The sequence below is a fragment of the Puma concolor genome, chromosome C2, assembly GCF_028749965.1.
Source record: "Puma concolor isolate L17-30 chromosome C2, mPumCon1.1.hap2, whole genome shotgun sequence".
In the NCBI taxonomy this organism is placed as follows: domain Eukaryota; kingdom Metazoa; phylum Chordata; class Mammalia; order Carnivora; family Felidae; genus Puma; species Puma concolor.
The window spans coordinates 34,050,556-34,075,040 of NC_141675.1; the positions used below are offsets into that span (position 1 = coordinate 34,050,556).

At 35.7% G+C, this 24,485-nt stretch overlaps 1 protein-coding gene across 3 annotated transcripts in view; it reads left to right on the forward strand.

Moving 5' to 3' along the window:
• The window catches only part of ARMC8 (armadillo repeat containing 8), a 108,658-nt gene that overhangs the window by 45,625 nt on the left and 38,548 nt on the right, over window positions 1-24,485 (forward strand). For all 3 annotated transcript variants that reach the window (XM_086674365.1, XM_086674367.1, XM_086674366.1), the window contains 6 exons: window positions 5,569-5,649; window positions 7,532-7,607; window positions 7,704-7,794; window positions 9,421-9,481; window positions 12,173-12,373; window positions 15,268-15,363. In XM_086674365.1, the coding sequence (XP_086530491.1) occupies window positions 5,569-5,649; window positions 7,532-7,607; window positions 7,704-7,794; window positions 9,421-9,481; window positions 12,173-12,373; window positions 15,268-15,363 (606 nt within the window). The remainder of the gene's footprint in view (window positions 1-5,568; window positions 5,650-7,531; window positions 7,608-7,703; window positions 7,795-9,420; window positions 9,482-12,172; window positions 12,374-15,267; window positions 15,364-24,485) is intronic.

The window sequence follows — 24,485 nt, forward strand, 5'->3', positions numbered from 1 at the left end:
TGTAGTATTTTACTATATACAATATACACTGTATACAATACTATATATATATATATACACACACATTATATACATGTACACACAGTATATATGTATATAGTGTATATATATATATATACACTGTATATATATGTATGTATATATACTGTGTGTATATGTATGTATATATATGTGTGTATATGTATGTATGTATATAGTGCGTATATGTATATATAGTGTGTATATATAGTGTGTATATATATAGTGTACAATACTATATATATACACACACACACAGTATACTGTGTATATATATATATACACTGTGTGTGTGTGTATATATATATACACATATATACTGTGTATATATATATAGTATTGTATATAGTATGTCCAATATAGTAAAATATTATATACAATACTATATACTATGTACAATAATTATATTGTATACACTATATAGTATATACAATAATTTGTTTAACCAGTTATCTATTGTTGGACATTTGCCTTGTTTCCAATCTTACATTATCACAAAACAATGCTGCAAAAATAACTTGTGTAAAGCATTTTGTAAGAACCGGAATTGCTGAGTCAAAGGGTGTGCGTTTGTAATTTTACCATATATTTACTGTCTTGTTTTGAGGTTGTACCATTTTATACTCCTACCAGTAGTATGGGATCATGACTATTTCCCCATACTCTCATTGTTGGAAATTGTTTTAAGTGATGTCCTTCCTATGCGGAGAAGTGGGAGATTCTTCTGTGCTAATTGTTGAGAGAAATTTCTGTTCCTAAAAGGGCCTGAACCTAAACTTAACAGTGTCATAAAGTGCTACTTATTTTGCTTACTAGTTTATATACTGAGTGTACTCTTTTGATAGCCATGGGTGATTATCTGTTTGAGAACTTTCATAATTTCTACACATTTGCTAATTTCTAAACAAATAATTTTTTGTTGCCTGATGATTTTCTATAAGTTTTTCAGGACAGCATTACTCACCTACCTATATTTATAATACAAAGACAAAGTAAGGAGTTTGGGAAACTATAGGAAATATAGGAAAGAGAAGTGAACACCAACATATAAAATTAGGAAGATCACGGATCTATGCTATTTTAGATCAGTTTCCCAAAGAAATGAAAATTAAATCACTTGGTTCCACAAAAAGTATCATTATTGTTTGTTTAACCACTTCCCATCCCCAAATCTTAGCTGACTTTCACAGCTTATTCAGTTCTATTTAAGACATTTAGAATTTAAGAATTTTATCAAAAGTCTTTGAAGTTTACTTTTCAGATTGATTTGACAGTGTGTAAGCTAACTCGTAGGACCAGGGATATCAAACACTCCTTTAATCTCTTGAGGTGAGCAAAGATAGCCTTTGAGAAAAATGACAATTTTGTTGCAATTCATTTGCTAAAAAGGAGCTGAACTCAACAAGGTGTAGAATTTTCCAACAGTGAAATGAAGTCTTCTACCCAGCCCGAGAAGATAGGTAAAGAAGGATACTCCAGAACTCCTGTGCCTTGTTAAAAATCTTTCTGCTATGAGTGCTTGAGAGCACAGCATCTATTAGTTATAACCACAGTAATCCCAAAGGGGCACTGAAAGTTGGACCTGGGGGTGTAACTACTACATGTCAAATTACTGTTACATCGTGAGAAGTTTGAATAATCCCATTCCAGAAGTTACCCAAATAGCTTTTATTTATCTTATTTTTTTTTAAAGTATGCTCGTTAATTTTATGAGAGAGAAAGGGAGAGAAAGTGCAAGTAGGAGAGGGGCAGAGAAAGAGGAGAGAGCAAGAATCCCAAGCAGGCTCTGCCCTGCCAGGCTCGAACCCATGAACTGTGAGATCGTGACCTGAGCCAAAATCAGATGCTTAACCAACTGAGCTACCCAGGCGCCCCTCCAATAGCTTTTAGAATGACTCATCAGAAACTTTTAAGTCCTTTTAGGCTTGCTCATCTAAAACTTCTCAGTGCTTTTTTAGCTGAAATCGTGGATGAAAGAATACCATTAAATCACTGGTTCTTTTGCTGGAAAGAACTTACACTCAGCATCCTCATGCCACTGACAGAACTGAAGATGTTATCAGAGAAAATCACCTTAACTCAGCTTTCTTTTAGCTGATATGCTAATAATAATTAGCATTTGCCACTGTAATTAAAGGACCAAATTTAAGTGTTCTGAGATACAACTAGACTTTAGGAAACGTAATAGCATTTATAAACCCAGTGATAATTAGCCCAAAATAAAATGTTAATTTTTCTACTGATTAGTAATGTGAATCTTTGAAAATAATTGATTTGATGATCTCTGTATAGTCATTAACTATAAAAACCTTTTACTTTCGTGTTGTTTAGTTTATAGACTTAAGACTTACAAATTTGAATATACAGTTGACCCTTGGACAGCGCAAGGGTCAGAGGTGCCAAACCCTGCTCAGTCAAAAATCGGCATATACCCTTTGACTTCCTAAAACTTTGCTAATAGCCTACTATTGACTGGAAGACTTTCTGATAAGCAGTTGAGTATTTTGTGTTATATGTACTATATGCTGTTTTCTTACAATATTTTGTGTTTTGTATGTATTATATACTGTATTCTTATAATAAAGTAAGCTAGAACAAATAAAATGTTATTAGGAAAATCATGAAGAGAAAATACATTTATGGTACTGTGCTGTGTGTATTGAAAAAATCCACATAGAAGTGGATCCGCACAGTTCAAATCCACTGTTCACGGGTCAGCTGTACTGGTCTCAATATTAAATACATTTACATACTTTGGGGGAGGGGGAGACAGAAAAAGGGATTATTAAAGCATTTGTCTTATAAGCTAATCCTAATTATATCTTTGAAATTCTCTCCCTGATTTATTAAGGAGCGAAAAAGAGTAGTAAAATGAATTGGAACTAAATTGTTGCCGCTCTCAAACAGGTTACTCCGAAACTTCTGAGACCTGCCTTTTGGAGCTTAAAAACTTAGTGACTTATTTGCTTCCCACCCTGTGGATGGGTTGATCAAGAGAGACTTGATAAGAAACAAATGAAAGCTCTGTCTCTAGTTGGTTCCGTCACTAATTGCTTCCTTGTAATTATTTTTACATAATCCTATGTACAAGCACAGAGGAGGAAGAGCTGCTTTTGTCATCATTATTTGCTGCTATCCTTGGGGCAAAGAAATTGAAGAATTTTTTTTTTTTATTATTATTTTTTTTAATTTTTTTTTTCAACGTTTTTTATTTATTTTTGGGACAGAGAGAGACAGAGCATGAACGGGGGAGGGGCAGAGAGAGAGGGAGACACAGAATCGGAAACAGGCTCCAGGCTCTGAGCCATCAGCCCAGAGCCCGATGCGGGGCTCGAACCTACGGATCGCGAGATCGTGACCTGGCTGAAGTCGGACGCTTAACCGACTGCGCCACCCAGGCGCCCCGAAATTGAAGAATTTTAAAAACTATGTCTTGTAGGCAGCAGGGACCAGTTATATTAAGTAAATTGCATTGTGCTTCATCTTTTTCATAATATGGCTTCATCAGTACAGATATTGCATACATGAACTCTTAGAAAGAATGTGCATGGGGGCAGCTGGGTGGCTTAGTCAGTTGAGCCTCTGAATTCAGGTCAGGTCATGATCTCATGGTTCATGAGTTTGAGCTCTGCGTAGGGCTCTGTGCCAACAGCTGCTTCTCCCTCCCTCTGTGCCGCTCCCCTGCTCTCTGTCTCTCAAAAAACGAATAAACATTAGAAAAAAAGTTCGATAAAGCATTGTTTTTAATAGTGAGACATTAGAAAGTACCTAATATATGTAATGTGGGTTTGCCTGAATAAAGTGTGGACATTATGTATCAATAATCAGAAATTAGGAGAAGTTAGAAAATGTATAGAAATTGAGAGAAATGACTGAAGTTTTTTTGTTTTTTAAAGGGCTCTTTTAATAGAATTATTACCTATAAAATAGAATATGGGTGTTTTGTGATTTAGGACAATGAATATTAATCTCCCCACTTCATATGATGGATGTTTTGGTCCATGAAAGACTGAGCATCTACAGGATAGTTGTTACTTGGCTAAAGAGTGGGTTGGAAAAATTGGCTTCAGAGTTTTTTTCTAGACTAGCAACTGGTTTCCTTTGGTGAGTCCAGGGAAAGCCAACTTTCCCTGCTGTGTTTTTCTTTTCTGAATAATGATAAGCATGAAGTAGCATCCTTATCCTTGCTTTGACTTCATTATTGAATGGGTGAGTGGTACATAAAATCAATGCATAGGAGGGGTGCCTGGCTGGCTCAGTTGTTAGAGCATGTAACTCTTGAGCTCTGGATTGTAAGTTCAGGCCCCACACTGGGTATAGAGATTACTTAAACTTAAAAAAAATTATAAATTAGGGGCACCTGGGTGGTTCAGTCGGTTAAGCGTCCGATTTCAGCTTAGGTCATGATCTCAGGGTTTGTGGGTTTGAGCCCCCCGTCAGGCTCTGTGCTGACAGCTCAGAGCCTGGAGCCTGCTTCGGAGTTTGTGTCTCCCTCTGTCTCTCTGCCCCTCCCCCACTCATGCTCAGTCTTTCTGTGTCTCTCAACTAAACATTAAAAAATAATGATAAAATCAATTTTGAAAAATTAAAAAATTAAAATCAGCACATAAGAACTGTGGCAAACTCAAAGCCCTGCATAAACCTTTAGCTTCTGTCACTTTGAAGATCTTCAGTAAACTGCTTGGTAGAAGATTGTTGATGAAAAATAAAACCCCCAAATTTTCCCATTTCTTCACCTTCCTGTGCTAAGAAATGATGATTTAAGAAGAGAAATGAGATAGGGACGCCTGGGTGGCTCAGTCGATTAAGTGGCCGACTTTGGCTCAGGTCATGATCTCATGGTTTGTGGGTTTGAGCCCCATGTCAGGCTCTGTGCTGACAGCTCAGAGCCTTGAGCCTGCTTTGGATTCTGGGTCTCCCTCTTTCTCTGTCTGTCTCTCTCTCTCAAAAATAAATAAACATTAAAAAAATTTAAAAAGAAATCAGATAGAAACAGAAACCAAAACACTTGCACTTCTCAGTATGGAGTGTTTAGTTTTCCACCATCCATTACTCAAACTTTCCTGATGTATTGAGATGAGTTAAGCTTTGGTCCAGTTCTCCATGTACTTAATTAGTTTTAGAGTTCCTCTGATGAGCTCATCAGTCTAAAGTTGTAAGAATGATTACCACTATTTTCAGTGGACATAGTGGAAGGTTGTGCACATGAAATGTAGAATTGACAGTGATTCTGTTGCCCTGATAGTGTGTTATTTAATAACTGCAAACAGCGTGTGCCTATCAGGGTAGCTTCTTTGTCCCCTTCATTATTTGGGGCGGGGGTGGGGGGGGTGGTGGGTAAGGAAGCAGCAGTTCTACAGAACTGGGAAGACATAAGAAATGGCAGCCCCTTGTCTACTCTGCCTTGTTAGGATGGATTTATGCAAGAGAAGGGTAGTTGAGAATTCTGCATTGTAGCGGATGTGCTTTTCTTTTCTACATTTAAGTAAATGTTTTGTTAGAATGAATCATTACTCTTTTTAATGTACTGTTAATTCTCTTCTCTTACAGGGTCCAGATCATCAAACAATTTTGTTTAACCATGGTGCAGTTCAGAATATTGCTCACCTACTAACCTCAGTATCTTACAAAGTAAGATGTTAAAAATTATGGCCAGATTTTTATACTTTACTTTCGGTTTCTAGAGTCTTCATTTAGGAGGCCCATCTATTTTATTGGTGCTTTGATAGATATTGTGACCAAGAATAACATTTTATCAATAAAATGTTATGGGGCATTGTTATACTACAGCATCCTCTTTAAAAAATTTTAAAAGCCACCCTTGCCTTTGCATTTTATTCAGAATATGGTTGTGACTTGATTTGCTATTGATTTTTACAGTTTTCTCTGCTGTGATGTCGGTGCCAAAGCCACACATGAGGTGTTGCCTTGAAGTGTGTGGAAACAGTGGCTTGCTGTGTCAGAAAGGGCTTTGATTGAGCCACAGTGACTGAAACTTACAGCGTATACCCACATATATATATCAACATTTAAAATGTGTTCCGTTTTGTATTTTAGGTTAAAAAGTCAAAGGTTTTCAGACTTGCTAATTAAATTTTCTTCACTCTCTTATATATAGGTAAACAGCATCACGTTATATAATCAAACGTTACGTTAAAACTTGTGTCACTTCATTGTTATCCAACTAGTAAGTTATAGCAAATAATGGGGCATTGTCCTAATTGTGTCACATTAGTGCTGGTATGCCAGGAGTTTGTTGTAGAGCAGAGAGAGCAGTAGTCCTTTTTTTCTTCTGTCCTCTTGCACTGATTCTGATCTGCTCTTTTTTTGGTGCTTGGCTGTATTGCAGCCTGCTACTACCTATGTTTTTTCTACTTGAGAGATCCAAAGTTTGATCCTGGTGAAGCACTCACAAGGATAGGAATGGGGAATGGACCCGGCTTGAGATTAATCAGAGCCGGGGGAGAGCTGCTTCCTCTGCCCTGTGCCACATAGAAGCAGGAAGCAGTCAGCACTGGTACACGAAGAAACAATTGCTGGGGTGGCTACTCACTGCCCCTCCTCTTTGTCTTCTTTAACTCCCTCAATTCTCCCTCCTTTTCTTTCTTGTCTTTTCTGCACCAAGCTTCCTTATCTACTGTAACAGATTATGGGTTGTGGAAGGAAAAAGGTTTTGGTGACATTGCTTTTTGTAACGTTTGCTCCATTGTCAGTATCACTGACATTTTATGTCCCACATTTTAGGTGTGCACATGCTAGGGCAGCAGGTCGTTGCCAAAGTGAGGGACAGGGCTTCCCCACACTTTAGCTGCCCAGCCTGCCAATCTCGAGTTGCACACAAAAATATCACATGTGAACTCAGGCTTGGAAGTGAGGATGAGACGGATGAAAACTGAACAGAAAAAGTGAAAAATAATAGCTCTCATAGGAGCACCTACAAATTGTAAAATATGCCGTATGTGGTCAAGAGTTTGGCCTCAGTAATCTAGTTATGAGGAATAGTAGCACAATTCATGGGTGTTGTAAAAACGAAATTAGTTTAGTCCTTTTCAAATTTTTACTGTAATTTTGTTTCCTCTCCTTCTGTTCTCTTTGCCCCAACCCCATCCCGTATATGACTGTAAGAGCACACTTTTTTTCATTTGTTCCTAGTTTCTCGTCTTCAGTTCTCTGGTTTGTAGTTTGGGAAGAAGTACCCTACTTGAAAGGCAGTGGGTGATTAATTGTTATTAAGTTTTCTTTGTCTTACTAACATTGGATTTTGTACATTGTTCTTTTAAATTTGACTAGGAATTTATCTGAATTTTAGTTGCCACTTTTTCCTGTTCTTTTCATTCAAAATTAATTTCAGCTTTTTATAATTAAGTTTAACTTTCTCTACTCTTCAGATATACAGGTGTTATTTTTATTCCCTTGAGGCCTTCTTTTAGTATTTTGTTTTTTCAGAAGAGTTTAGATTCTGAGACATTTAAAACGCATAAATGCATTTTTTTTTGTTTATTTATTGTTACAGGTTCGAATGCAGGCACTGAAATGCTTCTCAGTTTTAGCTTTTGAAAACCCCCAGGTATCGATGACGCTGGTAAATGGTAGGCTGGAACTTTGAATGGCATCTACATGATTTAATTTATGAACTTTGTAGATTTAAAGAATTCCTTAATTCTTGTTCTTTGCTTTATTTCTAGTTTTGGTTGATGGAGAATTATTACCACAAATTTTTGTGAAGATGTTACAGAGGGATAAACCTATTGAGATGCAGCTCACATCAGCAAAATGGTAAAAAATCAAGATAGTGTGGGAAGAATGACGGTGCTTTATCAATATGTTAAGAGTATTTTTGAACAGCCTAATTAGCTCACTTCCAGTCCCTATCTTCTTTCAGGATTTTAGAATTTGCAAGTCATGGGATTGTCTCACATTTTATTAAATGGGCATGAATTTTTTTACTCCGCTTACTAGCAGCATGCAGAGCAGCAACACTCATTTAATTAATGGCTAAGACTGTCTACAGAAAATTACTTTGTTTCATTCAAGCAAATTACTTTGTTTCATTCTCCTTATTTCAGTTGAAATAAGACAGAATTAGATCAGATTTAACTAACAGATTTATGGTAAGGATTAAGACAAGAAAATATAAAGATGTGAAAATATGGAGTGAGAATTAGTTGAGGTTGATAACCAAGGCATGATTTCATAAAATATGGCTTCCTCAAGTTTAGAAAAACAAAGCATAAAATTCTCTTAGAGATGTGACAGTTTATAAGATAGTCAAGTTCTTATTATTAGCACATGTCCTGGCTCATATAAGTATTAAGTACATGTCAGTTCTGTAATTATCAATACGTTAATAGGTTGAGCACCTATTCTTTGCTAAATTAATTGTTTAGTTCCAGTATTTAAGAATTTGTGGCTCTCTAGTATTTTGGTGAGAGTAAGGAATTTTCAGTAAAATACTAATGGATCGTGAATTTTTTGTTTTTTTTTTAATATGAGTATACTATTTTGTATTTTTGCGTGTTTTTTGTCTTTGCAATTGAGCATTTGCCTCTTTATTTGTAAGGTGAATTCTCTCATGGAACTGGTTTCAAAAAACAATGTGGGTAACAAGTCTTAAGATAAACAATTCAGTCCTCAACAATCTAAGTAAAAATTTTATTTTTTTAATAGCTTTCTGTAGAAGCCAGGATATTGAGTGTTTTAGTCCTTCCCCTGCCCCCTCAGCTTACTAAAGGAATCTAATTCAAAAAGGAAATTCATTAATTTAAGTTTCTGAAGTGCTCAATGTTCAGTACCTGCTTAGGGAGGACCAAGTAATTTTATTCTTATTCAAAGCCAGATATAATGGTGAAGGTAAATTGTTTTTCAGTAGAACCAAATCATTGACCCAGTTCTCAAAACCATTACTGGCAAGCTCTGAAGAGTTAGTAGTTAATTTCTGATAGCTAGCTCTGTGACAAGTTAAGTGCTTCTTCTGTGATACTTACACTACCTTTCTTGGAGTTAAAATATCCCAACTTCATTTAATCTTAGACACTGTTAACTTTATATTTACTTTTAACCCTTTCCCCTTTATAGTATGGAAAATTTTAACAAAACAGTATAGAGACAAGTATAAGGAACTCCAGTGTGTCCAGCACCTAGCTTCAAAGCTTATCCTCTTATCCTTTATTTTTAAAACAATTTTGCGTGTATTTTTGAAAACTATCTGGCTTACTGTCTAGATCTATCAGTTGTTTTTGAATTGGTAGACCCTCATATAAGGTAATGTGAAAACCTTCTCCCTCAAGATAAATAAGAATAGCTGTCTTATTTTTTTTACCCATAATATTTTAAAGGTGGGGAGTTTTTCTTTTAGAGCTTTAAAACACAAGCAGAAATTTACTCTCTGCCATCTTATTCCAGTTTAACTTACATGTGTAGAGCTGGAGCAATTCGGACAGATGACAACTGTATTGTATTGAAGGTGAGCTAATTAATTCTAAACACATGTGAACATTACACAGTCCTAAGTGTTGAATATAAATATTGGTATTCCCTTTTTTTTCTCCTTTTTATACATTTATCACCATGGTTTGTGTGCATAGCATAAAATAACATTATTAAAACGTAACGCTTTTCTTTTTAAATTTTTTTTTTTTTTCAACGTTTATTTATTTTTGGGACAGAGACAGAGCATGAACGGGGGAGGGGCAGAGAGAGAGGGAGACACAGAATGTGAAACAGGCTCCAGGCTCTGAGCCATCAGCCCAGAGCCTGATGTGGGGCTCGAACTCACGGACCGCGAGATCGTGACCTGGCTGAAGTCGGACGCTTAACCGACTGCGCCACCCAGGCGCCCCACGCTTTTCTTTTTAATGAAATGCCATGTAATTTTAAATTTTTTAAAAAAGAATATTTACTTATTTTTGAGGGAGAGAGAGACAGTGTGAGCAGGGGAGGAGCAGAGAGAGAGAGAGGGAGACACAGACTCCAAAGCAGGCTCCAGGCTCTAAGCTGTCAGCACAGAGCCTGACGCGGGGCTCAAACTCACGAACCGTGAGATCATGACCTGAGCCAAAGTCGTACATTTAACCTACTGAGCCACCCTGGTGCCCCATATGATGCCATGTAATTTTCAAAAATTGGTTTTAGATGTGTTTTAAGAGTCAAAATGAAATCGTTCCTGTCACCTTTTTCATTTTTGTTAAATTAGAAGGTTATAGAAATTGTAAAAGTATGTAAAATTCAGGTGAAATAGAAAATATATTTTAATCCTTGATTTTCATTAAATTTACAACATAGTTTTATAGGCAAGCAGTTCACCAGCTCTGCAGATAAAGATTTTTTATCACCTTCATAGCAGATAATCAAAAGACATAATGAGAAAGAAAAGTAAATAACACATGAAAACCATCAACATCATTGTGACATGTCCAAAGCAACTAGAACTCAGAAAAACCCACATAAGAGACTGTCCCTAAAAGTTGTAAGACCTCGAGTCTCATTTCAGCACTCCTACCACCGACTGGCTTGGGTAATCCTGGACACATCCCTTATTCTTTTGGTGACTCATGAAAATGGAAGCAATAATTTTTGTTCGTCTATTCCACAGGGTTATTTTGAAGATAACAGTATGTTAAATATGTTAAATGTTTTATTAGCCACAAAGAACAATGTAAATAAAATATCATTTTATGAATGTGAGATCTCTCATTTTCAGTGTGCAAAATGAACCCAAGGATTAAAGTGCATTAAGACTAATGTTTGTTTAGACTTTGGTGAAGCAACTCAATTATTTTAATGAGATCTGAGGACCCCCTAAGTAAGCAACACTGTGTAAAATTCTAAGGGCTTTCATGCAAGTAACCTTGGTTTATTTATTCAAATGCTTTACCCCTCTGTTTCCTACATATTGGTAAACTATGTTAATAGCATCTTCTTTGTGTAGTATTTGTGAGTGGTTAATTCAATAATCTGTGAATTTATGGATTGATAAATGTTAGTAATTGTTCAAAAGGAAATAAGAATAAGGCTTTCCTCTTGGAAGCCTGGGGTTGTATTATAAAGCACACAGTAGCCTGATAGGAAATCAATAGTGAACAATAAAGTGCTACACTCTATGATAAAGATACAGTAGAAATTTAGGAAGGAGCAAAGCACAGTTGAGTTGACTACGATAATGGAGGAAAGCTTCCTATAATTAGAGCATTTCAGTTTCCACTTCAACGTTATTCTTTAAAGTGGGTTCATCAGCCTTAGAAATAGTAAATAGGGGCACGTGGGTGGCTCAGTCAGTTGAGCGTCCGACTTCAGATCGGGTCGTGATCTCATAGTTTGTGTGTTCGAGCTCCCCATCAGGCTTGCTGCTGTCTGTGCAGAGCCCACTTCCGGATCCTCTATCCCTCCCCGACTCATGTTCAAAATTTAAAAAAGAAGAAGAAATAATAAATACATGGGATTTTTTTTTTTTCTTATCAAGGACCTAATGTACATAAATTACCAAGACCAGCACTAAGATTTTTGAAGGACCTCAGGTAAAATTGGACTAGTAGATACAGTCATTTTAGGGAGTTACTTGGAAAACCTAGGAACTGTGATGGATGCATTTTACTCACTTAAAGGAAAACTCATGAAATCTGAGTAATGGTAAGATCACTGAATTTTTAAAGTTGTATTTTGATTTTGCAACTGTAGGTATTGATCCCCAAACAAAAAATAAAAGCCATCCCATCCATATTATTCGCTAAGGAAAAGATAGCATACTTTTTCTAAGGCAAAGTTGTTCCTGATTAAACTGCTGGATGTCTTTTAAGTAAATAAATACATAGGTGGAACAGAAACATCACACATGATTTATTAGAGATTCTTAAATGTCTTTTGTAGATTGTACAATAAAGTTTCAATTTTATCCATCACAAAGGCCGGATGGGAGTTTGTATTAATGCCCTTCTGTTGTATGATTAGATTGGGTATGCCAGAGCAAATGATTAATATACACTGAACTTTGTTTTTACATTCCAAAAAAACCTTTTTATTCTGTGAAAGTACTTATTCAAACATTTGATAACAAACCTGACTGCCACTAAAAACCGTTGAGTTGATTCACTTATTTTATGCTCTCCATCAAGCTTTTGCCTTTACCACAAAGCCAATAATTAATTTCACTACCTTCCAGACACTGCCTTGTTTGGTTCGAATGTGCAGTAAGGAGAGATTACTAGAGGAGAGAGTTGAAGGAGCTGAGACACTCGCCTATCTGATTGAACCAGATGTGGAGCTACAGAGAATCGCTAGCATAACTGATCACCTCATTGCCATGCTTGCTGATTATTTCAAATATCCCAGCTCAGTGAGTGCCATCACTGATATTAAAAGGGTATGTTCTGTTTTCCTTTTCAGCAGCTCAAGCCAAGGGATTTTTTAAAAGGTTTTCTTACTGCTCACAACTTTGAACCAATTGATAATTACAGTTCAGAGCCCTTTTAAATAAAGGAATCTTCCTTTAAATGAAGGAATCTTTGATAACAAAGATGATGTTTTATGGGTTTTTGAATCCAGTCTATTTCATGTAATTACCAGAAATTTTTTACTAAGCAGGAAATCAGGAAGGAAGAAAATTATGTCCCTAATTCCCAACTAAAACACAAAAATAATGGTGTATCTAAGCTGGGTGTTGACATTACAGCAACATCATCTAATCCTGTTTAAGTTCCCAGAATCATCTGTGTTGCTATATTCTCATTCTTTAGGTCAAGGGTGTTCTGTGACAGGTGACTGAGTGGCCTTATTTTACTCTCTGCCATTGTCTTTCTCTTTCACTGTCTAACTTTTGTCATCTTCTCTTTCCTTGCTTCAGTTTTATATTGTGTTTTGGTCCTGCTAGTGTCAGCTAAAGTACTATTTAACCTCTAGTTTGAGACCATAAAGAACCAAACTGTGCTTTTCTCAAACTTTTTCACAAACCGTAAGTTCCTTAGAATAGCTAGATAGGTCTTTTGACTTTGTTCTTCTCAGCCTGTTTGTCATATCCATTTCTCTAAGCATAGGAGAACAATATTCAATTAGAGAAAGTTTTTTTTTTTTTTTTTTTTTTTTTTTTAAGGAGATCATGGTAGAAAAAGCATTGATTGTCTCCTAATTAGTAACCAGTACTGTTTCATGAATGTGACTGTATTTTTGATGCCAGTGGTCCCAATGGTAAATTTTTAAAAACTTTCCTCTTGACCTTTCTCATGCCCCTGAGTTTCCCAAAACTTCATTTGGCAGGCAACTGTTTATTTGGCATTTAACATTGAAAATAAAATGAACTCTTAAGGGTTTATGTTTTCTCTGTCTCAGAAAGGGCCCAAAGTAACCTTCACTGTTACTGGTATTAGTCATGTACACTATGTATTAAAGTTAGTGCCTGCTCTTCCTTTAGTGGTACTGTTTTTGCAGCACAGGTAATGGGTTACATTGAACCAGCTACCTTGTTTGTTTTCCCTTGTGGACTTCCTCACACTGACACAGTATTTCACTGGTATAAAGATACATGAGCAAGTCCTGACTATGGCCTCATGAACACCCTCAGTTGACTGTCCAGACAAGGCAAACGGGATACTCTGATGGACAGAAGAGTGAGGAAACATAGTTACAAGAACTTGTGGCCTATATATGTGTAAATCATTTAACTGGTATAGAGAAGATTATTCCTCTGTTTTTGTTTTTGTTTTTGTTTTTTTTTTTTTAAATTTTTTTTTTCAACGTTTATTTATTTTTGGGACAGAGAGAGACAGAGCATGAACGGGGGAGGGTCAGAGAGAGAGGGAGACACAGAATCGGAAACAGGCTCCAGGCTCTGAGCCATCAGCCCAGAGCCCGACGCGGGGCTCGAACTCACGGACCGCGAGATCGTGACCTGGCTGAAGTCGGACGCTTAACCGACTGCGCCACCCAGGCGCCCCTATTCCTCTGTTTTTGATGATGGATTATACAGTGGTTTCTGACCATAAAAATATAGACACTAGACCCATAGTTGGAAATTCTTGCATGTTAATAAGTGCATGATTTTCATGGTATATGTTAATCCAAGTCAATATTCTAACTATATGTTATGACTAGAAAGTACTTACGACTTCAGATATTTCAGAACTTATACATCAAAATGAGTGTTGTATATTGAGGAGTTCCTCCCATAATCCATCAGTGCCTGCTTTGATCAAAATATTTTTAGAACTACTGTTGTTACTCTAAATGATGTTACCCAGCTGGATTTATTTCCCCATCTTCACAGTCAGTAACAATTAACTTAAAACTCTTACTTGATGAAGATATATCATTGTTAGGGTTTTGTAGCTAATATGCCACTTAGCTCTTCAGGAAGTTTCAAAGAAGGGTCTTAGAATGTTATAAATAACACATCATTGCATAAAGGTGAACCTTTCAAAGGCAACTCATTTGGAGTGGTAGTCATTTGGGTGAATTAGTTATAAAATTATGTACATTATTGATAAGCTTTATATACTTACCGATTTGTAGTCATTTAAAGTGTTGTGAGAACATGCTTCTATTTCACATCTATGGTGGTTTAGTGACAAAACAGGTGTATGGAAGAATTGATCATTTAAAAACTTTACATGTGTAAAGTTAGCATTAATTGTTTTCATACCAGTAAGTAATTTTAATAAATGTATCAAAAAAGCCTCCGAATATAAATCTCAGGTAATTGTAATAGATACATAGCAATCATTACCTTGGTGTATTGTTTATTAAGGATTTTCGCAAAGGTTTCCCTCTTTTCTAAAATCTTAGTAAATACTGAAATCGGGCCAGCGCTGTTCTTCATGTTTAAGAAAACCTTCTAAAAGTACTGTAGCAGCACTCAAGTTTTACCAGCTGTATTCTGAGGCTAGAAAGGCCTGAATGTGCCTTGTTCTTGAGGAGGGCATTTCAAAGAGCTGGTGTGAGCAAGCATCAGTGCCACTAAAACTCCTCTCTAGGAACGCTGTTTAGGGGTCAGAGTTTCACAAAGGTCTTTCATATACCATTCCAGTGTCAAACGTTGTGGTGTCCACTTTTAGACAGAAGCAGACTGCATGCATTCAAGGTCATATTGGCACAAACACAGGAGTGGCTCAGTCCTATGTGAACAGAACCCCAAAATAACCAGGAATTCAGTGATAGCACTAATATCTTAATAGTGGTTAAAATTTTTTTCCAACTCAGATAGTTTTATTGAAAATTAAATATGTAGACTGAGTTGCAATATACCTTTTGTTTCCCCGTCCATAGCTTGATCATGACTTAAAACACGCTCATGAACTCCGCCAGGCTGCATTCAAGCTCTATGCCTCTCTAGGAGCAAACGATGAAGACATCCGGAAGAAGGTGAGTCTGGGAGAGGGGCGTCCCCCAGTCCTGACAGCCAGCAGGCAGGGAGTGACGTCAGCCTGAAAGTCGTGGTGAAGAGCACTAACAGTGACTGTTTGAATATAATAAAGCAGAGTGACTAAAGGCATAATTGAAGAATGAATGGGACCCGGATTTGGGGGGTTGTTTGTTTTTAGAACATAGAGTGGCATGGCCGTGCTGGAATGACAAATAACTGGCGTGCTTTTTTCTGTCATTAATATGAATTATTATGTTGCACATTTTTGCATGTGTTGATAAAAATCAATTCTAGCACTGTGAAGCTTCAGACACCTTGAAAGATCTAACACTAGAATTGTAAATGTTATTTATGGAAATACTTCCCAATGCCATTGAGAAATTCAAATCCTTATTGTATATTGTTCTTTGATATGTGGCTTAGTTATGTTTTGATTTTTTTTTGCTACTGTGCAAGTTTGATGTGAATAAAATCTTTGTGGAATAATGATTTTATGTTTAGTGAGTGGTCATCTGAATTTTCCAGTTCCCCAAAAGTGTTTCACTGATATAGCACCTTATGTTACTATAGTCTAGTCTAACACTGAACTCCTGTTCTTCATGAGACTAGTTATAGGCAGGGAATAAAGTGTAGTAGCAAGCTCTGACCTGGCTGCCTCCACAAACTAAAAGGCTGGAGCTTCCCATTCAAAAAAAATGTAAGATAAATTTTACACATGGCCTTTAGGAACATCAGTAAATTAATCCACATGTTCTGTCTTGAAGAATTATAGCCGAAAGAGCAAATTGAGCATTGTTTACTGAACATGGCAGTTCACTAAATCTCCCATCTGTAGCCCTGTGAGAAAAATCGAAAAGGATTGGGAATTTACTGTGATTCAGAGAAGTACTTTGGGCTTGTAGAACGAGAAGTATGGAATAACTGTAGGTTTATTGAAATAAATTGAAAAGGAACCATTGCTGAAGAAAATTGAAATAATAGATGAGATATGTGAGTAGCTTTGATTTAAAAATCAGTGCAAAAAACACAACTAACCTGAATGTTTTCCATGTACTTCAATTTAGTTAACAAGATGTTTTTGACTTGAAGTGTTTTAGTAAATATCTATGAAAATCCCTTTTGACACTTCTACGCTTTCATTCGTCATCTGTTACTTCAAGGCAAATATGCTAATGATCTGATATTCCCTGTATCTAAGCATGATTTATGAATGTTGATGCTGATATGTTTCATTCAGTTTAGGTACATGATATATTGCAAGGGAAGAGGCTTTTATAGCAACTCATATAGATTAAACATTTTTTAAAAATTGACATTGACTGTATAACTTAAATACGTAATGATTTGTTTGGGGATGGTTATTAGGCCCATTGGAAAGAGAAGTATTTTGCCTATTCTTTTAGCTCAAGAAGGCTGTGCCATGGACTGAAAGGGAGATAGATAGATGGACCATAATGGGGGAAAGTAGGATGTCCATTTGTACTTCTTTGTACTTTTTTGTTAATAAACTACTGTTTTGGAATTAATGACTTAATTTGTGATATCATGTTCTATAGAAATACTTGGAATACAATAGTCTGATTAGTAGTCTATTAAAGCTTGTATTCATAATGTGTATAATTTCCTGGCAAGGCTAAATCTTGATAATTTCTGTAGAAAGATGACAAATAAAGAATAAGTTATAATTATTATAATTTTTTTGTGTGATAAAGAAAAGATACTGTGACATTCTTATGTGATGGGGATTATAGAGTTTTTAGGAAGATATTTAATCCTGGGAAATTAAGTGCTGGAATAATTTACAGTTTATAGCAACTACTGAAGAGAGAAATTGTCAAATGGAAAATATATAATTTGTGATAAAAATCTGCATGAAAATGGTTCTTAGGAGTGGAGAATCCTTATTTTCAGTGTATAAAAATTGGTAAATGATAACTCTTCCTTTGAATGCATTTATTTCTATTCCTTTTTTTTGTTGAAATAATTATCTGAGTAGATTTTTATTTGCTTTCTTCATGAAATAGTTATTTACCTTTTACACTTATGCCTTATAAACTTTGTATCCTTTTTTTGTGTAGATTCTTGAAGTACAATGTTTATTATTGTTTTATCTTTTAATGCAATATTTTTGCTTGCCAAGGTGGAATTTCAGTTACTGAGTTAATTGAGTAGAGAATCTGTGAAAGAAATTTCGAGGACTGTAGCCCTATTCTCCCCACTCCTCCAAACAAAAGCAACAAAAAGACTGTTTTAGGATAAAAATATGAAGTGTTAATTTGGTCTGCCTTTTAAATTAAAAATAGGAATGTAATTCAATAAATACAGAAAATAACCTATATCCCATTGCCATATAACGGCCAGTTAAAGAAATGAGGTGGAATGAAGAAGAGAAAAAACTAGAGCAAAGAGGTAGAGACAGTGAGAGGTATACATAGCAATAAAGGAGAAAGATACAGGCCTTCTCGCTTTGTAGAGTTAGTCTATCTTATTGCTTCTAAAGACTTTTAAAGGCCTGCTTTTCTGTTTCTCGATCCTTCTCTCCGAGGCAGACCAAATTAGGCTAAAGACTGAATATGACCTACAGGTTAGAAATTTACCACTTCAGCTTTGGAGCAATATTGGTGGATTTCCATTAAAAGAAATCAACTGTATAATAGTCTTTGGAACCTAATAAGCACTCAATAAGTATTTGCTGAATAAATATAGAAATGAAAATACAGAAACCATAGACAGAGTGGCATTTCCTTTAATATGCTTGGATCTTTCTGTATCCTTCTGTTCAGAGCAAAGTTGGTATTCTGATTCCTGGCTCTGCGTTCATTATCACTCTGTGGCATACTGAAGTTTACTGTTTTCCCAGTGTCCTGTTAGAAAGTTAAGGAGGGTGGAATAGTTCTGCTGGTGAGAGTGGAAAACATTACTTACTGTTGGCTGTAATATGAAGAGGGAGAAGCCCCAAGAAAAGATGAAGGACCACTGAGCATGACAACAGATGAGGCCTGGCCATAATGAACTTAGAATTGTAATTCAAGGATTTTGGTCAGAGAAAGCAAGGGCAGAGGCAGCAATTGAGAGCTCAGTGGAAGAAGAGTCCAGAGCACATTAGCAGGAAGTGTACTGACAGCAGGGCCAGGTAAAGATTAGCTGTAATCTCTGCCATGGACAGACAAAATCTAGTCTCTAATGACAGCCTTTACTGCATATTAATGCTAAGAAGCATATGTTCATTTAATGGGACAGTAAAAAGGGAAGACAATACCTAACATGATTTTAGGTATTGGCATCCCCAGTCAAAACTCCAGTCAGCAGTTAAGTCATGCAGAGGCAGTGCTGGCAGACAGTCCTGTAATTATGAAGCCAAATCCTTTATAATAAAAAAATTGCTCTTATGAAGACACTCACTTGATTCATACCTACTGATCATCAGTTAGGTTTGAAATTTAAAAGGATTGTCTCACTTTGACTCTCTTCAAGGAACTAGAGGAATTTATCATAAACAAGGTGTAAATTGAGGAAAATAAGTAGTAAATATAAATTCAAGGAAATTAATAAACTTAATAGATATGATTTTTATTTTTGATAAAAATAAGACACATTACAAATGTTAAATGCAGTACTTATTGTAGCCTTTGCTCCTTTAAGGTATCTGACTAAGGGAGCTTTTCAGAAAGTTTTCCTCTTGGATTTTGAGTACTTCTATCTTAGTTGCAGATCCCTTTTGAGGAACTAGAATGTAAGCTCCATGAGGGCAGGGATTTTTTTATGTTTTGCTCATCACCATATTCTCAGCATCAACAGCACTGTCAGGTGCGTAGTTTGTACTTAATAAATACTTGAAGAAGGAATGGATGACAAAAAAAATGGACAGATGGATGAGTAAACCATATTGCAAAATTGCATCATTAAGCACCCTTAATCCAATTATATATGGCCTCTCTGCATTAAGAATTTTCATAACTATATTAGCAGTTACACAGGTATATGAACAGACGAGCTTTAAAAATACAGGAAATCTATACCTGATCGTATAGGCAAGGAGTTTCACTATACTTAGCACAGAGAAAATGCAAGAAATTCCCATTTTTTAATAGGCAGACAATCCCAAGGGTGTATCTTCTCATTTTGACATAGATCAAAGAGAACATGTTTATGGTGTAGTAGTTTAATTTTGAAATAATTTTCACCATTATTTCTTAGGGTTTTTTTTTGTGTCTACATGTATGAGTTTAAAAAATGTATAGCATTCACAAGAATGAATCTGGACCAGTGTTATACATCTGTGTAAAATATCTCCCCTGTTAATGAATGTCAGAGTTTTAATTCTTTCTGGATTGATTGAGCTGCCTATATTGTATAAACATTACCCAATGGGTGGAGGGAAGGGGAAAGCAGAGGTGAGGTAAACAGCAGTAAGACATAGCCTTAAAGCTCAGCATTTATAATAAAACCTCAGTACATCAGAGAAAAGTAAGAAATGGCTAGTAAGAATTTTCTAGGGGATGAAAGAATTATTGGGAACCAATTAAAATGCACATGGTGATATCAATATAACTCTCTTGGAATCGATTTGGCAATTAATATTTTTATTATTTTTAATTTCATCTACATGCCTTTTATATTCTCAAGAATTGAAAACATGAAATCTTAAGTTTTTGTTCCTTGTGGGGGAAAAAAAAAAAATCCTCTAGTCACAGATGTTTGTATGTTACATATGAAGAACGTAGCCAAGGGTGAGATGTTTTTTCTTTTTAAACAGAACAGTGGAGTTTTTTTGTTTTTTTGAAAAGGCAGAGAAATATAAGAAAAGGAAAACAAAAAATTTCTCTCTACCCACTTTTTCCTAGCAAAGGAAGTTGTATCTGCAGGGTCATTGTGGGGATGATATCTAATGTATTTAAAATATTTAGCATGGTGCCTGTAGGTGCTCAATAAATGGAAGCGTTTGTTAGAATATCTTAAATGATTTCTTTGGAAGATTAAAAATAAACATTTCCAAGTGTATTAGAAAAGCTGAACAGCATTGGGGCATAAATTTTTAAGAGTTTACAATGAAGGTAGTGATTTTATGCTATAAATTTCCAAAACTTACTCATTCTAGTAAAAAGAATATATTTCAGAAGCATAAGCCTTTTCTTTAGTTGTAATGATGTCTTTTTACTCTTAGATTTTAAAATACTGGTTTTTAAAACTTTTTCTTGGTATAGCTGTAGCATGTTCTCCAAAGCACCAAATATAATTTGTTTCTTGGAGTTAAATAGTATGTTACAATATAAATCAATAATGGGTCAAAATCATAGGTAATAGATGTCTTGAGTAAAGAGGCCAAATTCTACCTAACTTTGGTTATCTAAGTATTACTGTTCATGGTTGCCTTAGATGTCATTTCACCAAAGGGTCATCATTTGTATAAAATCCTAACCCAAATACAAATGTTCAAATTTTGAACAAATGTAAATTCTTCTGTAATTTTAAAGTTACAAGATTTTAAAGCATATTTATAAATATAGGTCAGTTTTTCTTAGTATCTTTCTGCTGTGAAAAAGTTGCCTGAGCATTTCACTTTTGAATATTTTTATCATCCATTGTAGCTTGATTTTATTGCTAGTTTGTCTTCTGGGTAACAGTATGATTATACCATGAATTTATATTTTTAAATATTTTTTGCAAAGTTGAGTAATTTTCAATGGTCATTTAAAAGGCACAGTGTCAAATTTCTGTATTTGCCTCTGCCATGAAATTGGGCAGATGCAAGGAATTATTTCTGAGCCTTAGCCTGCGTGTTGAAGCAAACGCCTTGAACATTTTGAAGGTTTTCGACGGTACCACAGAAGTAGCACTCTTCAGGACTTGGCTCTGCTATTAAATAATAAAATTCATGCAGAATTCAGAATTCCTTGACTTAATCTGTGGTTAAATTGTTAGTTATCTTCTTAAGGCTAATCTACCAAAGAATTTTAAACGAACTCTACAACATTCTTTCATGATGGTAAGTATTTTTAAAGAGTTAACTGGGACAGTACACCAGGTTTTGCCACTTGCCCACATAATTGAGACCGTTGGCCTTCAGCATACTGAAAGAAGCAAACCTGGGAGTGATAATGCTATATACATAATAGAGGTATTTATAAAATGAAGTAATGAATTTTTATTTCAGAGTTTCATTAAATGGAGACATAAAATTGAGTGTTCTTAGTTGTGGTACTGTAGTTGTGTTAACCAATGAATTACAGTTCTTATTCTTAAAGTATGAACTACAAGTTGGTTATTTTGTTTACAGTCTAACAATTAAGGCATATCTTATAAACCAAGAAATGCGTTAAAATATCTTTATTAGATCTGTAGAGCTCTAAAATTAGTAACTTAGTTGGGTTTTCAGAACATTCTTCCTGGAAATGAATGAAATGTATGGGATGATACAATATTTGTGGAGTAGTAGACCTTAAGAAAGTCAAGTTTGTGGTAAGGAACCAGGACCATTGCTGCTACACTTTTCCCCAGAATTATAAATGCTAGTATAGGGCTTGGCAAACAATAGCCTGTAGGTACTTATTACTTATGTAATAATTCTGTAACCTGCCAGTTCAGAATGGTTTTTGCATTTTTATATGGTTGGTGGGGGAAAAAAAATCAAAAGAAGAATATTTCCTGACATTTGAAAAGTCAAATGCAAATTTGTGTCCATAAAGGTTTTTTTTCTTTTTTTCAGTTTTATCGAAATATAATTGACAAAATATTCATAAAGTATTATTGGAATAAAACCATGTTGCTTTGTGTTGCCTATGGCTGTTTTCCACTACAGTGGCAGATTGAGTACTTAGTGACACAATCATTAAGGCCACAAAGCCTGAAATATCTGCTATCTGGCCCTTTACAGAAAAAATTGGCTCACCTTCTGCTGGTAATGCATAGCTAAATATAAATGACCATAAACCGGTGTGGTGAAAAACTCTGATTCCCATTTGCCTCTTTGTAATGGACTATATAGAAAGATGGGACCATACCAAAGCCACAGGAGGGGGGAGAGGTCAGTTGTCTAACTTCCTGCAAAAGAGGCATTATCAAGTGTTGATGATAGGATATTGTTACTGGATACTTTTCTACATGTTGATTCCCTTGTTTGAATGATTTTGGCATATAATGGACCCCAGACAAATTGGATAATAGTTATGTAGGAAATGTTATTAGATTCTGTATATTGGTTAGCAAAGTTGCCTGAGTAAGATTTTTCACCATCCCAAAGAGAAAAATAAAGATCCAGTTCATGTATTAAACAAACATCTATTCAGCCTTTACAACATATGAAGCATTATGTTACATGGTATGGGGGCATACAAAACTTATATAACTCAGATACTTATATCAAGTGATAACCTATTTAGGAAACCTAATTTAACATAACTGCTACCATTTATTGAGCATTTACTGTGTGTTAGACACTGTGCTAAGCATTGGCATGTTATCACCCTTAAACCTCCTACAACCCTGTGAGATAGCTGTTGCAGATTAGGAAATCAATGTGACCAAGGCCACCCGGATTGTAAGTGATAGCACCTATATCATATCCCAGTCTCTGACTCCAAAGCCCATGCTGTTAACGATAACTTTATTCATGTACAGTTAAATACCATTACTAGAGCCAAATTATGGTATACAATGGCAAGAAAATTTACAGGAGAATGTGTGATAGTCTAAAATAGTTGAAAATGCTTTCAGTTGAGGGAACTTAATAGCTGGTATTAGCTGGTTAAAAACATCAGATTCAGAAAATGTGTCTTTTCTATCACATAGTTTTTGGTACAAACTGTGTAGTGAGATGCTTTATTTCCATTTATTCATCTGGCTTTGTTTGTTTTTTTGAAAGAGAGATAGTAGAAGCAGGGGAGGGGCAGAGAGAGGGGAGACGGAATCTCTAGTAGGCTCCAGGCTCTGAGTTATCAGTGCAGAGCCCAGTGCAGGGCTTGGACCCATGAACCGTGAGCTCATGACCTGAACCAAAGTCAGACACTTAAGTGACTGAGCCACCCAGGTGCCCCTAGGAGCTTACACTCTAAAGTAGTTAAGAAGATGAGACACTAATTGCTATGTTGTAATTCCAGTACCTTATGTGTGCAATAAAAAGCATTGTCTACATTGAAAGCCAATTTTATCATGATCAGTACAGCCAGATATGATTAAAATACAGCTGTAATTAAAATAGCTATTATGAATGAATCTGGAAGAGTCCATCTCTTATATAATAGTCCATCTCAAATAAGGGTTTATTTGTGGGGAAAAAAGTTTATTTGAAACCAGCTTCACCTTCCCCTTGTAAAATATTAAAATCATTTTCAGAAGTTGTGACCCACAGAATGAAGGATCTTCCTATCTCTGTTCTACATCATTTGGAAATGTTTTTCTAAGGGCGCTGTCTAGATGTGATCACATTGTAAACTAGCGTTCTAGAAAGGAAGCATCCAGAATTAATGTCAGACAGGTACTGTTTCAGCTTTTATTTTGTAGATAGCTTTCTTATACAAACTTTTTTTTTAATGTTTGTTTATTTTGGAGACAATGTGAGAGAGTGCAAGCAGCAGAGGGGCAGACAGAGGGAGACACAATCTGAAGCAGGCTCCAGGCTCTGAGCTGTCAGCCCAGAGTCCGACACAGGGCTTGAACTCACTAACCGTGAGATCATGAGCTGAACCAAAGTCGGGACGCTTAACCGTCTGAGCCACTCAGGTGCCCCAAGATAGCTTTCTTATAGAACAGATTGAAACTTAAAGCAACTTGTATCTTCTTTGAATAGTTATCCGTTGTTAAGCTATAATGTTCGTAACTAGAATATAAACTCCATAGAAGTATTACCTGGCAAATAGTAGATGCTATGCTTGTGTTTATTGAATAAATTGTGTATGTCTGGACATTAAAATTCAGCCAGCCAACCTATGGGATAATCAACACTGTTGCATGCATGGCTGTGTATATAGAGGAATAGGGGGCTGAGCAGAGCCATCGTTTGCACAGTTCTTGGCAATCCATTATTCAGATCCATGGAAAACAGTAAAAGATGGAAAGGAAGTTTCTAGTTCTGTTATTTGAGAAGTAATTTTTAATGGTTTTATTTATGTACTAATATAAGTCA